The sequence below is a fragment of the Lissotriton vulgaris genome, chromosome 3_1 (assembly GCF_964263255.1).
Source record: "Lissotriton vulgaris chromosome 3_1, aLisVul1.2, whole genome shotgun sequence".
Taxonomy (NCBI): Eukaryota; Metazoa; Chordata; class Amphibia; order Caudata; family Salamandridae; genus Lissotriton; species Lissotriton vulgaris.
The window spans coordinates 1,341,515,636-1,341,530,205 of NC_141689.1; the positions used below are offsets into that span (position 1 = coordinate 1,341,515,636).

The 14,570-nt window shown below is 44.5% G+C and overlaps 1 protein-coding gene across 1 annotated transcript in view; it reads left to right on the plus strand.

Moving 5' to 3' along the window:
- The window catches only part of MRPL1 (mitochondrial ribosomal protein L1), a 641,951-nt gene that overhangs the window by 563,675 nt on the left and 63,706 nt on the right, over positions 1–14,570 (plus strand). The window contains exon 8 of the mRNA XM_086961813.1: positions 5,785–5,866. Within this exon, the coding sequence (XP_086817939.1) occupies positions 5,785–5,866 (82 nt within the window). The remainder of the gene's footprint in view (positions 1–5,784; positions 5,867–14,570) is intronic.

A 14,570-nucleotide genomic window follows, 5' to 3' on the forward strand; every position in this document is an offset into this window, starting at 1 on the left:
GATGTATGACATGGAGACAGCACAAGTTTGAAATAGTTAAGACGGACTCCCTCGTGATATGGCGGCTCGTGTTTCCCTAGCGATAGAACCTGCGCATTGAAGAATGAGTGAAGCAAAAGGGCAAGTGGTAGGCAGGGGTAGAAAGGAAACGTAATGAAGTGTGTTCAACGGGCCGAGGTTGCAAAGAGGTAGGCAGAGCAAATAGGTAAATAAGAGGAAAGAAGTGCGAGAGCCAGTGGAGGACTAGTGAGAGTAGCAACTACTGTAGGAGGAACGGAGCACTTTGAATAAAGTGTACTGTAGGAGTAGGTGCTGGGAGTTGCAACTGAAGCAGTGCTAGTTTTTTTTCCAAACTTTATTTTTAAGTTTATCATCATATAACCTGACACTCAGTATATGAGTAGACATAGCATGCCAATACAGTTTATACATGAGAAGGTCAACGAAAAAGCATTCAATACTCTCATACAGGGCCGGCCCTAGGCATGTGCAAAGTGTGCACCTGCACAGGGCCGCCAAACCCCAGGGGCCGCCACGACGAGGATCGGATCGGAAGGATCTGATAATCGTGCTTGGCAGTGGCGGCCCCCTGGCAGGGGCGTAACACAGGCCCCCCGCAGCCCCTGCGGTGCGGGGGCCCCCACGCTCCAGGGGCCCCTGGGAGGCCCCTCACTGTCAGCATAGGACGGCTGCATGCAAGCCTCAGTCTTCGCAAATAAACTCCTGCTCATGAGTTAATAGGGCGCACGGCCTGGCCGAGCCCTCCCCAGGTCAGTCCCCATAAATTAAACCTTGGCGAGCATGCAGCGGTGACAGCCTCTTCCAAGCCCCACCCTATCTTTTCATTAACGTTGGTGCCGTGCGCACGCCTGACTCTGGGCCTCTTAATAAATTAAATAAATAGTTGGTGCACACCAGGCTCTTCCTATAAATGATACGTGGGCGTGGCGGTGCGCAGTTGTCTATGCGTCTGTGCGGTGCCACGGTCTTCATGGCGGGGGCGGGCTGGTGACTAAAGCCTCTATTGTCATGGGCAATGTAATTAATAGTGCGTGTGACTTTCGTCCTGTCTTCTGCTGCCCACTCGCCTCCGAAGCTACAGGTGAGTGAGTATGTCCGACTCTGAGGCAGGGCAGGTCAGGTCATCAGTAGTGGTCCGAAAAACGGCGAGCCACTGCCCTTGTGGTGAGGTTGGAATCCTGGGCAATCGGAATCCTGGTATGGGGCCCAACCACTCCACTACAGATTTATTCAGTTCGTTATACTTTCAGCAGCGCTCCCCCGTGAATTCATTGCAGAGGGAGTATTGGATGGACGGGTTGAGTACAATAACAATAATACATATGCAAAGCCTGGTCCAGGATTGGAATCTGAGGAGGGGGCGACCAGGCCCAGTCAGCCCGCCTCCGCGGTATTTACACACTGCTGCAGCTCGCTGCCCGTCTAGAAAGCTCAGTCAGAGAGGCAGCATGCAGGCCGGGTAACTTACACAAACACTTTTATATAGGTACACACTCACAGGGATGGAAACATAAATACACAGTTTACAAACACACACTGATAAATAGATGCGTATTTAAACACAGACATTTACTTGTACACGCATTTGGCCTCAAAACGCCAGGCAAGTTGCTTTCCCTGAAAGGTGCACATACATCAGAGTCGTCCTACTCCCACCACAACTCCTGAGGAATGCTCCCTCCTCTTCACTTGATCAGTGTTTAATTCCGCAGGCCCCCTCTTTAAGTACAGTTCTGCATTTGCAGTTTTTGTCACCTCAAAGATTGATGTTGTTAGATCTCTGCAGACCTCAAATGAAAAGAGCAAACAACTCCTGCTAATCAGTGGCTCTCACAGATCCACTCTCCGCGTGGAGCAGGCTCCGCTGAGCGTGAAAGAGGTGGAAAAGCCAAACTGGGGTTGCGGAATAGCAGGACATCGTGATATTTTTGTATATTTCAATTTGAGCTGGGTAGAGTTTTTTTTAGGGTGGGTGGCACAAGCACAGGTATTTCTTTTCCAATTGGAAATAATTGAGAGATTATGCAAGGATTTAGGTGGAGCAAGGTGGCATGAGGCCAGTTTTTTGTATTATTTGGGGGGCAGGCCATGCAGTGTATGGCTCTCCCGTCCCTGTATACATGTTGAAAACTGGTACAGATGAGTTGGGAGGACATATATAACATAAAATTCCTGCGCATGATTCCAGCCGATGAAGGCTGATTTGGGCTATCCTTTCAGGAGGCAGGATGGTGTCAAGCTCAGCTCTACTCCTGCATGAATACAACTACTTAAAAAAAAGTCCTAAGCTTGTCTGTCTAGCTCTTGTATTCAATAGAACACTACTTGCTTTGGCTCCTACTCCGACAGTGGATTCTGATAGATATGGATTCAGGAATTTCCGTTTAATATCTAAAAATAAGGGTAAAACATAAGCATATGCTGGGGTGCATAGATGATCGAATTATGTTTGGACTCTTTGAAATCAATAGGCACATCAGAATATTTTCCCTTCATGTCAGATATTTCCGTTTGTTTGACACAGGATGTAACGACCAAAGCCATTTGCGTAACTAAGATTATTTTAGCTGCTCCACAGGTTGCATGTAGTGTTTACAAAAGTCGTGAATTTTCACTTGCTACTTGATTTAATCGTGATGTAATTTTATGGTAGAGCAAACATCTCACTGGAGTGGTGTGGAGTGGGCATTCGAGTGGGGTGGGAGGTGCCTTTAAAAACAGTGGAAAACTTGCAGTGTGTGATTATTTGTAAAGTTTAGAAGGCGTTCCCAACCTTGATCTAGTAGAGGGTTTACACATGCTAAGGGTCGGAATAAATAGCTATCCAGTGTGGGGTTTGTCAGGGAGCAAGCCTTGATATATTTGGAGAACATGAATTTGACATGGGCTTAAATTATCTATATCCAAATTGGGAATGTGGAAGGAACACCCTCTAAATTTATGGTGCTGGGGGGAGGGGGAGGAGGGGTGTATCTGTTTGGTTCCAAGAAAAGTTACACACTTTGTTCACTTGCCTTTAGTGTTCTAGTTATGTACTTGATTTATAATTTATTTGTAATTCCCTAACCTATTGCTAAGTAAACTTTGCACTTCTAGTAGGAGAGAGATGGAGTTCACAGTATAAACATTCTTCTTAAAGACTGACGTGGGCAACTGTTAAGAGTGCATATTTGAGATGGATATTGGTGGGAGCTACACTGTGAGCCAACGGACCGTGAGGAGCGCTATGATAAAAAGGTTGATGGGTGGGCCTAAATAGTGTTTGCTCATGGTCATAGGTTTCTTTGAATAACTTTTTCTTCAGTACTTTGCTGAGGATGAAAGTTTGACGGTGGCTTGAAGGATGTGGTGCAAGGAATTACAAAAAGCATCCCCTGAGCTCTCACTGATTACCGCATGCTGCTTTTATCTGCATATGGGACTATTGGAGGACTTGTGCTGCTTGACCTCAGGTTCTTTCCTGGTTCACATTTAGGGTCAAGTCACCACAATAGAAAGGACAAAAATACTTGAAAGGATTTGTATACATAACCTTTGAATGTAATTCTTAGTTTAATGGGAAGCCAGTGCAGTTCCTTCAAGGCAGGAGGTATTAGACTATAATGATTAAATTATGCTCCTTGGAGACTTGTGTGGATGTCATTGTAGCTCACTGACATCCTGCATTCATCAAGTAGCGCTGCCTTTTTGCCTGGCTGTGCATCAAGCAGTTTAGAGTCATATTTCTTTAAATTGCCGTTGATTTGTGTCGGGGATGTGTCTTACACCTGTCTTTACTTGCTGTCTTATATTCTCCTTGTTCTAAAATGACATGAGCCCCATTGCCAGTCTGACAAGTGGCATCAATAAATGAGTTAACAGAGATGTTAGGGTTTATAAAGCAATTTAATATTAAAATATTAACCCCTTCAGCGCTGCGCGAATTCCGCTGCGGTGCTGAAGGTTCTAAAGAACCAATAGAACCATGACGGAACGGTTCCGTCATAAGCACAGGCCAACCGACGCTCATGACGGAACCGTTCGTTTGCTTTGATACTTGCACAAGTGCCACCATTGCCTTTGCCTACGAACGTAACGTTTTTTCTTGTGCTCGAGTGTCTACCATATATTGCTGTATTATACCTCCTCTAATTATACTTTGTTTTCTCTCGAGCAGGCTTCACTTTAAAATAGTTTATTGCAGGGGATTAGACTGTAGACACCTAGATCTTTGTTTACCCAACAAATTCCAAAGCATTGTAGCTGTAAGATAACTTTGGTGGTGAATACACTTGCTGGGGACTGGCGAGATCTGTGTGCAGTCTAGTTACAGGCCGGCCTCAGTCACTCACGGGCAAAGAGCCACCGATTATTTCTCTGTGGGGGGCTGTGGGGGTCCGGTGCCCCCCTGTCATGGCCCTGGCACTGCAGCTGTCTGTGCGCCCAGTCCCTCATGTCGTGTGTCACAATGTCCTCCTCCTCCTAAATTGTATCGTTCTGAGACGAATTCGGAAGGGTAGGAGCAGCTGCAGGTACTGGTCAATCATCTAACGACTTTTCTGGACGTATTATTAAAACACCTTCCTGAGCTCCGCCCAGTACGGACCCCCTCTTCCGGGGCCCCCACCTACGCTCCCTGCACGGGACCACCATGAGCCTAGAGCCGGCCCTGTCTCATATGTACAGATCTGCCTAGAAGTTTGTCTGTAACGGCCCGCAAGGCGTTTAGTGCATCCTCAAGTCCTCTCTCCTGCAAAGTTGTAAGTGTGTTTCCTCGGCTAGGGCCCACTCGGTCACGTCCCTATGCCAGAGGGCTATAGTCGGGGCTCGCTGTGACAGTTTGAGCTATTGGCATTGTAAATGACAATGCCTTTTATTTATGTGTTGGTTTTTAAAACATAAATAAAAGGCATTGTCATTTACAATGCCAATAGCATAAACTCCCGCAAATGCGAGACCTATTGCATTACAAATCCTTGTTTATTTTATTTACTGATCCATCATGAATACGTAAATAAGAAATAAATGGCACCTACGACATTGTAGGGTCACTATCCATTGATGCATGCTAACAACCATCGTCTTGTCTGCCCATACCTTTTTGTGTGCTTTTAAAAAATATTTCTCTTGGCCATACCGCACAGCAACTTACTGATGCAGTACAGCGTCGTCAAAAGTAAACACCCAATGCTTGTGTTAAGATTTTTACTCATATTCAACTCAGTATCGTTGATTAGCAAACATCCGTGACAGCCGTCCATGCTTCCCATTTCTAGTGTACCACGGCAGGACATAAGGCCCCTTGCATATCATTCTCCGTTTCTTTCATGTTTCCACAGCACAACCTCCGACGGCAGCAGCACTGCCACTTCATGCGCAGCTCCCTCCCCCTGCACAGTGTGGAGGTGTTGGAGCTACCTCGTTAAACGCAGTGCTTGGAAAAGGGTCAAGAGGAAACTAAAGAATAACACTTATTTAAAGAGAAGTTTCCCAAAAATATTCAAGTTTAAATGTAGATGTGCATAAATATTCTTAACGTCCCATCCTCTCCCTTTCTCCCGCTGCACGGGTAAACAGTTAATTGTTAATTAAGTTTACATTTCGCTACTAGATTTGAATGTTTGCGAATCAGAGATCTTTGAGCATTGTAATAGTGGGCACGTTTATTTTAACTTCTGGCAATGCCTGTTTTTGTGCTTTAATGTGCAAACTCAAGGTCACTTATAAGTACTTGTCACTCACTGCTAATTGAGCACTAAATGTTGATTGTATTATGTATTTCAGTTGGATATGCCTTGTGAACAGATTGTTGCCAATGTGGACGCACTTATCAAGGATGTCTGCCGCCACAAACCGCTCCATCTTGGTAAATAAAGTTTCCATCTTTCTTGCATAAGCATATTTCTTTCTAAGAAATGTAAGCTACACCTCGATTGTCAAGAGTTGTTCGTTGCACCTTAGGGGAGGATGCCTTTACTTTCTATAAATATCAGTAGGGGCGGGCGGAATTTGCATAGTCGCACTACGCAAAGCTCCGCGAAACGGTAAAAATTCTCCGTGAGCATGCAGAAATTCCGCGAACACGCGGAATCACTTTTTCCGCCCGTTCGCGATGCTTTTTTCCTGTTCGCGAACGCTGTTTGCATGCTCGGGGGAGAAATATCTCGTGAACACGCATGTTGAAAGCGTAAACAAGCCAAACATTCCGCAAAGCAGCGGATCGCAGAATTTTTGGGAATTCCGCATTCTCCGCATAACGGAAAATTACCCAAATTCCGCGAGCTGAATTTACTGCCCAGGCCTAATCATCAGTATGCTTTTAATAAAACTGAAAATCATAATAAATGAATGATGGGGCTCCCGGGATGCTTAAGTTTAAGCCCTCCATTGATAAAATACATACAGATGTCCTTCCTGGGACCCATTGCTCAAGCCATGCTATTGTACACCCTGCAAAATGTTTTTCTTGCTATGTTAATCGTAATCTGAACCGATTTGTCATATGTGTACATCCATCTATTAAACTTTTTTCCAATACTGTAACATGACCTTCAGAAAATTTATCTCTTGGCATGATGTGACTATAATGCAAAAAACCTCAATAAAATTGTTTAAATGGACTATCTATTGATAGAGTGCAAAGATGACTATTGTTATTTGCACTTATGACCATTTGTGGAATTTTCCATCTCAAATCATTTGAACATCTATAGGGACGAGAATAGACACTGGTTTTATAAACATCTATCTACTACGCAGATTAGCGTGCTAAAAGGTAATTTTGCGACAGAAGAAATGTAGGTAAAAAGGCCTGCAGAAGATTGACCTCCATTGTTGGTTTTGGCAATTACTTCATAACCCTGGATAGACATGCCATCCATCCGCCAAGGTAATTGCATTACACAAAACACTCTTCTACCTTTTCTAAAACTAAGGTCAATCAACCAATATTTCTTTATTGTTTCAGCATTAAGCCATACAATAGCACACATAAAATTTAACATGTTCAATCTGACTTCTAGCTGCAGGTTACTTACCGTAGAAGTATACTCTGGCTTCAGACTGAATCCGGAAATATTTTCATGAGCAGTACCCCTGTGCACCGGTAGGTGGCGTCGTTCAGCTCTGTGTGGCATTGTGCCACACCAAAAGCGACATGCTATACCTATATGGGTCGCCATAGCCACGGAGAGCCTTGCTGCCTGATAGACGCCTTTTGGGGAAAAGATATAACCAGCCTCTGTACACCCTGCCCGCCGCTCGCTGGTAAAGCGTAGCCGCCGAGTGGAGAGCGGGGCAGGAGACCACAAGACCCATCAGCCCATGCGGGCTGCAACGCATCAAGCCGCGCCAGGAGGCGCTTAAATCCAGCGTCTGCCCTGACAAGTGTGGGATCGCCATAGCCACGGAGAGCCTTGCTGCCTGATAGACGCCTTTTGGGGAAAAGATATAACCAGCCTCTGTACACCCTGCCCGCCTCCCGCCGCTCGCTGGTAAAGCGTAGCCGCGGAGTGGAGAGCGGGGCAGGAGACCACAAGACCCATCAGCCCATGCGGGCTGCAACGCATCAAGCCGCGCCAGGAGGCGCTTAAATCCGGGCCTAGGGCGGGCCCGTTTCAGTCCGTTCCAGACCGAACCAGGCTGGGCTGGGCCACCCCCCTTGTCACTTTCATACGGACACTGCCTAAAGGTACTGCTTTTCCACTCATTGACATTGGACATTTGTTTAACCTACTGTGATATCATAAATTGCTATAACCATGACTAGGGGTTTAAGAAGTAAAACAGCCCTTAAAGCTGCCTCATTTACAGGTCCTATTGATCTATTTATTTCTAAAACAACTGAGGCTATTAATCAGAACATTGCTGTTCTAGAACGTAGGGTCTCCCAGGACCTTGCGATTGCCCGGAGATCCTCATTGGGTCCCTTAGCAACTGCCTTAACCCCATTGCCATCAGTTACCTCAATCCCAATCCTAATACAATCTGGCACCATAGCACAAGTTCATTCCATCCCTAGTGCGGTGGATTTATCAGCTACTAATCTGTCACTGGAATCGAAGATTTAACGGAGAATCTTGAGACAACTCCTGACCTTGAGCATATTCTTTCTGAAGATCCGGTTCAGGACCCTGTACAAACTAACAAGCTTAGGGGGGTCAGGGAAGGCGCCGTTCCAAAGCAGCCCGTACAGCACAAAAAGGGGAATACTAAACCAAACTCCCATACTACCAGCAAAAAGAAAGGGCCAACTATCGCACCATCCAAAAATGCCTCTTCTAGCAAAACTTCTGCTACATCAGATCTACCTAGTCTACAATGTCCCACATCGGTCAATGTCCAAGAAGGCGGCCATAACCCGCCGGACAGTGACACATCGCAACTCCTTGCTATTTTCAGGGACCTACTAAAAATCCACCTCCAACCCTTGGAGAAGAGTATCATGGCAATAGAAAAGCAACTTGCCATACTCCTCACCAACTACCTAACCAGACCAGGGCGGGTATTACTAAAACTGGAGGGGGACCTATCACCACCAATTCAGGGACTACACCGACTAATCCACCCAGACCGCCGGTCACACCTAAAGTACAGGTAAAAACCAAAGAACTTTTAACTACCTCTTTACCTGCTCCAAACAAGAGTGTATCTGCCAAACCCAAGGCCAAATCTATATCACAACCTGTATCGCAGCTACACCCAACTAGTCAACAAAACCCTATCCAACTGTCCCCTGCAGTTTTACCCCCTGCTGGTAATACCACCGCTGCACAGGGGTCACTGCAGCCACCTCAAAATAAACCCCCGGTCACTCAAAAATCACATCTTATGGATGCTTAGAGGGGGCCCAGGCCTAAACGCCCAGTTCATCTTCCATCAGAGGTCACACCATTCACGGTAATCCTAACGGGAGTCCCGGAACTTCCAGTGGGTACTGATGAACCCTCCTGGTCCCTTTTGAATAAAATCCTTCAATGGCATAGCATCAACAGGCCACTACAGCCTACCAATACCTGTAGAATATCTTCTGTCCGTAGGGTTCCATGGGTGGGGGCGACTCCCAAGAGTATTCAGGGGGATTGCGTCATTGTTACCTGCGAAGACGCATCCTCGGTGAATCATATTTGTTCTTGGCCAGAGTTGGAGAAGAAAGGGGGAATCGACACTCAGCGGCTCTCCTTTTTCTATCCACCAGTATTTAATTTTCATGCTCTAATATTAGCCCCCAATTGGGTTATCCCCCAAGAACAATCCTGGAATTTTGGAGGCCCCTGGGTGACACAAAAGAGCAGGAATAGGGATTGGCCACCCCGTCCTTGGTATCCCAACAAAGGCCAACATATGGGGAATGGATGGCAAGGTATCCATACTAGCAACAGATTTGACTGTCTGGAGATGGTCGACTGACGCAGTGCCCCACTACCCTCTAGCGAGCTTGCCACCAAGGTATCTGCCTATGATAAAGTTACGGCACCCCGTATGTCGGACTGTGTACCCACTGTTGTATGGGTGGGCAGACGATATGATACGGTAAAAGAGGGAAGTCCCAACGAACAATCTACATTTTATTCTGCTTCTAGTAACAACCCAAACACTCCCCCCTTTAAAGGTACCCATTGTATTGGTCCTGATGCGAGTACACCCATTGACGCCTCTAGACCAGGCTCAGCTGCCAGCACCCAGGAAATTAGTTCAACTATACCCTGTGTTACCCAGCCGGGGGCTGCCATCCATGATACCATCAAGTCAGCCGGTCTTACCCTTATCTCCTGGAACATCGCTGGTATTGCAGGGAAACTAGACTCACCCTTTTGGACCAGGTTTATTAGGGAAGGATTTGATATAATCCTCCTTCAGGAAACCTGGTGCCAGGAACAAATTAATATTGAAGGTTACTCATCCCATTGCCTTAAAGCTACCAAATCCAGCTCAGGTAGGGCTAAGGGGGGTCTCCTGCTGCTCCTGTCCAACAGGTTGAATAACTGTGTAGTTAGAAGTAGTACGACTGTGGGAACCCACAGCCAGGTAGTGAGGGTTAAGTGCAGTAAGGGGATCGATCTGGTTATTGTTAATTTCTATAACAATATCTTCGATGCCTCCAGAGGGAACATTTTATACCCCCTTGAAAAGGAAATTGTAAGGGTCATGGGCATTTCGAATAGAAAGGCTGAGGTTATATGGGCAGGGGACTTTAACCTACAGCCATGCCATTTGTCTAATGGGAATCCCTGTGGTCTAGGAGTAGCAATGTCTAACCAATGGGGGCGATCGGGAGAGAGGAGCCCTCTGTAATCTTAACAAACTCTAGCGCCGAGACACCGAAAGGTATTTGTGCGCTCTAGAAATTTTATAAATAAATAAATAAATAAATAAGAGGGAGGAATTCCTCCACTTCCCACACTGTCATTATGGCACATTACTTAACAAAATGTTAACTAAGTTAAACCTGCACCTGTTAAACTGTAATAGAAACACACAGGCAGTCACATGTCCTACTTTTACAGGAAGGGATGCTGGGACATTCATTGATCATATCTTGCTGTCCAGTACCGGAGACTTCTCTAACTTATATATTAAAGAAGAAAGTCTCAGTGACCACAATAGTATTTGTATTACACTCCTGGGTCATGGTACATCACCAACAGAGTTAGGAGAAAAGTGCTCTACTGACCCAGTACCCATCAGACCAAATGGTCTAAGGATCAGATGGTCTGGAACTAATTCAAAGGCCAAACAGAAGGAGGTTTTAACTAGCTGTAAATCCCAAATAAGCTATTGTTTAAGCAATGTAATTAACCCCGAGTCCCTATTGTTACATTTTATCAATATCAATACTACTATTGAAGGTATTTTCACTAGGGCACCTTCATCCGCCCGAGGTGTAAAGCAGGGGTGGTTTGATAAACCTTGCATGTTTGCCCTTCGGGAATTAAAGAAGGTATTGGGTACCAAACCACGAGACAGGGATGGAATAAAACTTCTTAGGGCCAACTATAAAATGGCAATCACCAACAGGAAAAAGCTCCTACAGTGTGAGGCATGGGATAAGTTAAAGGAAGCAGCAGAGACCAAAAACTGCAAATTATATTGGGAAACAATTAACAGCCCTTTTCTCAATAATGACGACATCCCGGAACTAACTTCCTATGTCGCATGCAATGACTGGATTACCCACTTTACCAACATCTTCAACCCGGAAGGGATACCCCTAGAGGTACTACCTATCGAGGCTACACCTTGGATACCCCTACCTTTGGGAGTAACGTTGGAGGAAGTCTATGATGGGCTCTCCAATAGTAAAGGAGGAAAAGCTCCAGGCCCGGATGGGGTCCCGATCGACTTGTTAAAAGCCGAACCGCATCTGTGGGCCCCCATCCTGGCGAGGATCTTTAATTGCGCGGCAGAAGATAATTTTCCCCCTTCTTGGGGCCAATCAGTTATAATTCCCCTATTCAAGAAAGGCAGCAAATCTGAGGCCTCCAACTACCGTCTGATTTCTTTGCTGGATGCCTCAGTTAAGGTTATGAGTCGGATTTTGCTTAAAAGGTTAGAAACCTGGGCAACCGATTCGAATATTTTAACTAAAGTACAATATGGGTTCCGTAAAGGTATGGGCACCCTGGAACAATGTGTTAATTTGGACCTTATTATTAATAAATATACTGTGGCCAAAAAGGCAACCTCTTTTTATGTTTTGCTGATTTGAGCAGCGCGTTTGATTTAGTTAACCATGCTATTCTTTGGGAGGTTTTGCTTGAATCTGGGGCACCGAAGGAAATAGTCCACTTTTTAGCCAGGCTTTATGAAAAACTCTCATGTAAGGTCCGTTATGGCACCCTAGGCGAATGTACACCATTTTTCAAAGTTTCACGGGGAATTCGCCAGGGATGCGTTTTGGCTCCTCTTTTATTTTCCCTTTTTATTAATGGCGTTGACCGTATCCTGGTCGATATCCCCGCAGATGCCCCTTTGATTGGAGGAAAACCTGTCCCACTTTTACTCTATGCGGACGACGCTGTTCTTTTATCCCGCACACAGATTGGCCTCCAGCGCCTAATTGATAGTTTTATGTTGTTCATTCAAAACAGGAGGCTCTGTGTGAATAAATCCAAGACGTATGTTATGGCATGCGGGCAGGCTGCAAATAAGACGAAGCATAGCTTTTTCCTGGACAAAGATAAAATGACACACGTCAAAACTTTCTGTTACCTGGGAATCACGTATAACAACAGTGGGTCTTGGATTTCTGAATTTGACAACATCAGACTGAAAATGTTGCGGACCACCAGCAGCATATTCCGATTTGCCTCTAAACTTGGCTCTAGAAGTATCCCAGATATGATTAACATATATAACGTTCGCTGTGTCTCTTCTGCACTGTACGGGGCAGGTGTATGGGGCCATAGTGAAGGCCCTTCGCTCCAAGCTGATGAAAATACATTTTTAAAGAGATTGTTATGTGTTCCTCCCTCCGCCTCTGTACAACTGATCCATGATGAGGTAGGGATCGAGTTTATATCTGACTTAGCAGCCGTTCGGCCACTCTTATTGTGGCGTTCTATTTGGGCTAAGCCAGAGACTCGATTCACTCAAGAGAATATTCTTGATTGTATAGGTCTTGACCACTCATTACGTATACAGTGGATGAGATACATTCATTTCTGGTATAACCTTCTATTTGACATCGATGTTTTTCTTGATCCAAAGCAGGCTGCTGCCATTTCCAAAAAAGAAATCAAGTTAACATTTCTAAACTTTAAAAAGGTTGAGCGAGACAAAGTGCATGGTAAGCTAGCCACCGTGAAGTTTTATAAAGACCTGAATTTAACTCCGGGGCTACAATCTTACCTTGTGAATGTGACCCGTCCATCTCACCAATTTGTACTAACCCGTGTTAGATTGGGTATCGTACACCACCTTGTTGCGTTCCCAACTCAGAAAGTCAGATCAGAGACTCCCTGCCCGTGTGACAATACTTCACGCCAGAGTTGTTGCCACTTTTTACTTTTTTGTAAATTTTATCATTTTCTTAGGTTAAAATACCTTAAGCCTATTTTTATAAAATATAACACTCGAACCACAAAGACCGCATTAACATTATTATCCTCAATGGAGAATGTGGATATTTGCTTTTTTGTGGCTACCTATATCTTGAAATGTACAGCTGCCAGGAAAAGTATAGTGCTGTAACCCCCTTTATACTTACCTGTCTGTAACTTTTCTGAGATGTACAGCTGCCAGGAAATGTATAGTGCTGCAATTATTTTATACATTCCTGTCTGTACACAAAAGTTTTTATTAGTTGCAAATATGGAATGGTTACTCATGTTTTATGTCCACAGTATGTATTGTAAGGTCCCTCTTTACACCCCAAAAATTTACTTTTTTATGCCCTTTTGAGCGGTCCGGATTTTGTTTGTTTTAATGTACAGCTGCCAGGAAACTCCACTTGTGTGTTAATTATACTGATTTCCTGTCTGTACATATCTGTATATATCCCTATATCGCTTGTATTTTTAAATTACTAACTGCTGCCCAACAACTGATGTACATGTTTCTTATCTTATCTTTTTCCGCACTATTAATGTGAAAATTGAGTATTATTTGTATATATATGGTGTTGTATTTTTAATGTCACTTGTATGATTTGTATCTTCAAATCGAATAAAAGCTTATGAAATTGAAATTGGGTGCCACCCCAGCGCACTGATGTAAATTATTTTCTTATCACACCAGTAGTGCAGATCCGTAGAAAAGCTACTCCTTAATCATTTTTAGACTAAACTTATTTTCAAAGTCTCTTTGAGGCTTTTTCTCCTGGTGTGGCAGGATTTCATCAAGGAAGTCCGGCTTTGAGCCCTGCCGGGTACCAGTCAATGATTGATGTTGGTGACAAACCTTCGCCTTGTATGCCTGTAGTGCCTCGAGCATGACCAGAACCTTAAGGCCTGCACAGGATGCATCAGCATGCAACCGAAGGCCTTGAGGGAGCTATCCCTCGAGCTCCTGGCAGCTCAGCGTGCGACACTGCAGCGATCGAGGTCCCAGTCGAGAAGGTGGTCAGAGGTCTGTTTGTTGAGTCTGGGATCCTCGTCGCATTCTTTTTTAAATTAAATTCAAATTCTTTATTTCAGCATGAATGCCATAAAAGAGTCACAACACAATTCATTATATTAAAGATAGACATTTTGACAGGAAACATTAAAAAACATCAATTAAAATACATTTCTTGATACAAATAAATCAAAGCACAACCATCAATAAGATACTAAAAAATCCTCCTGTAGTTACTAGAACACATTCTAATTCTATTCTTAAGGGTAATCTTCATTTACAACTGTTGTCCCTTTTTTTTTCTTAGGAAAAAGATTGAATGTAAGAATCGACTAACACTAAATATTATTGATTGATTTGTGTTAGTTTTGAGTATTCTCAGGGCCTGTTTACATGATCTCACGCCTAACAGTAGGCATAGTGGTTTAATCCATCTTTTTCTGGCCAATACATAGGCGGGACAGAAAAAGAAGATATGAAACTCATTTTCAATCTGGTGGCAATCATACATAGAA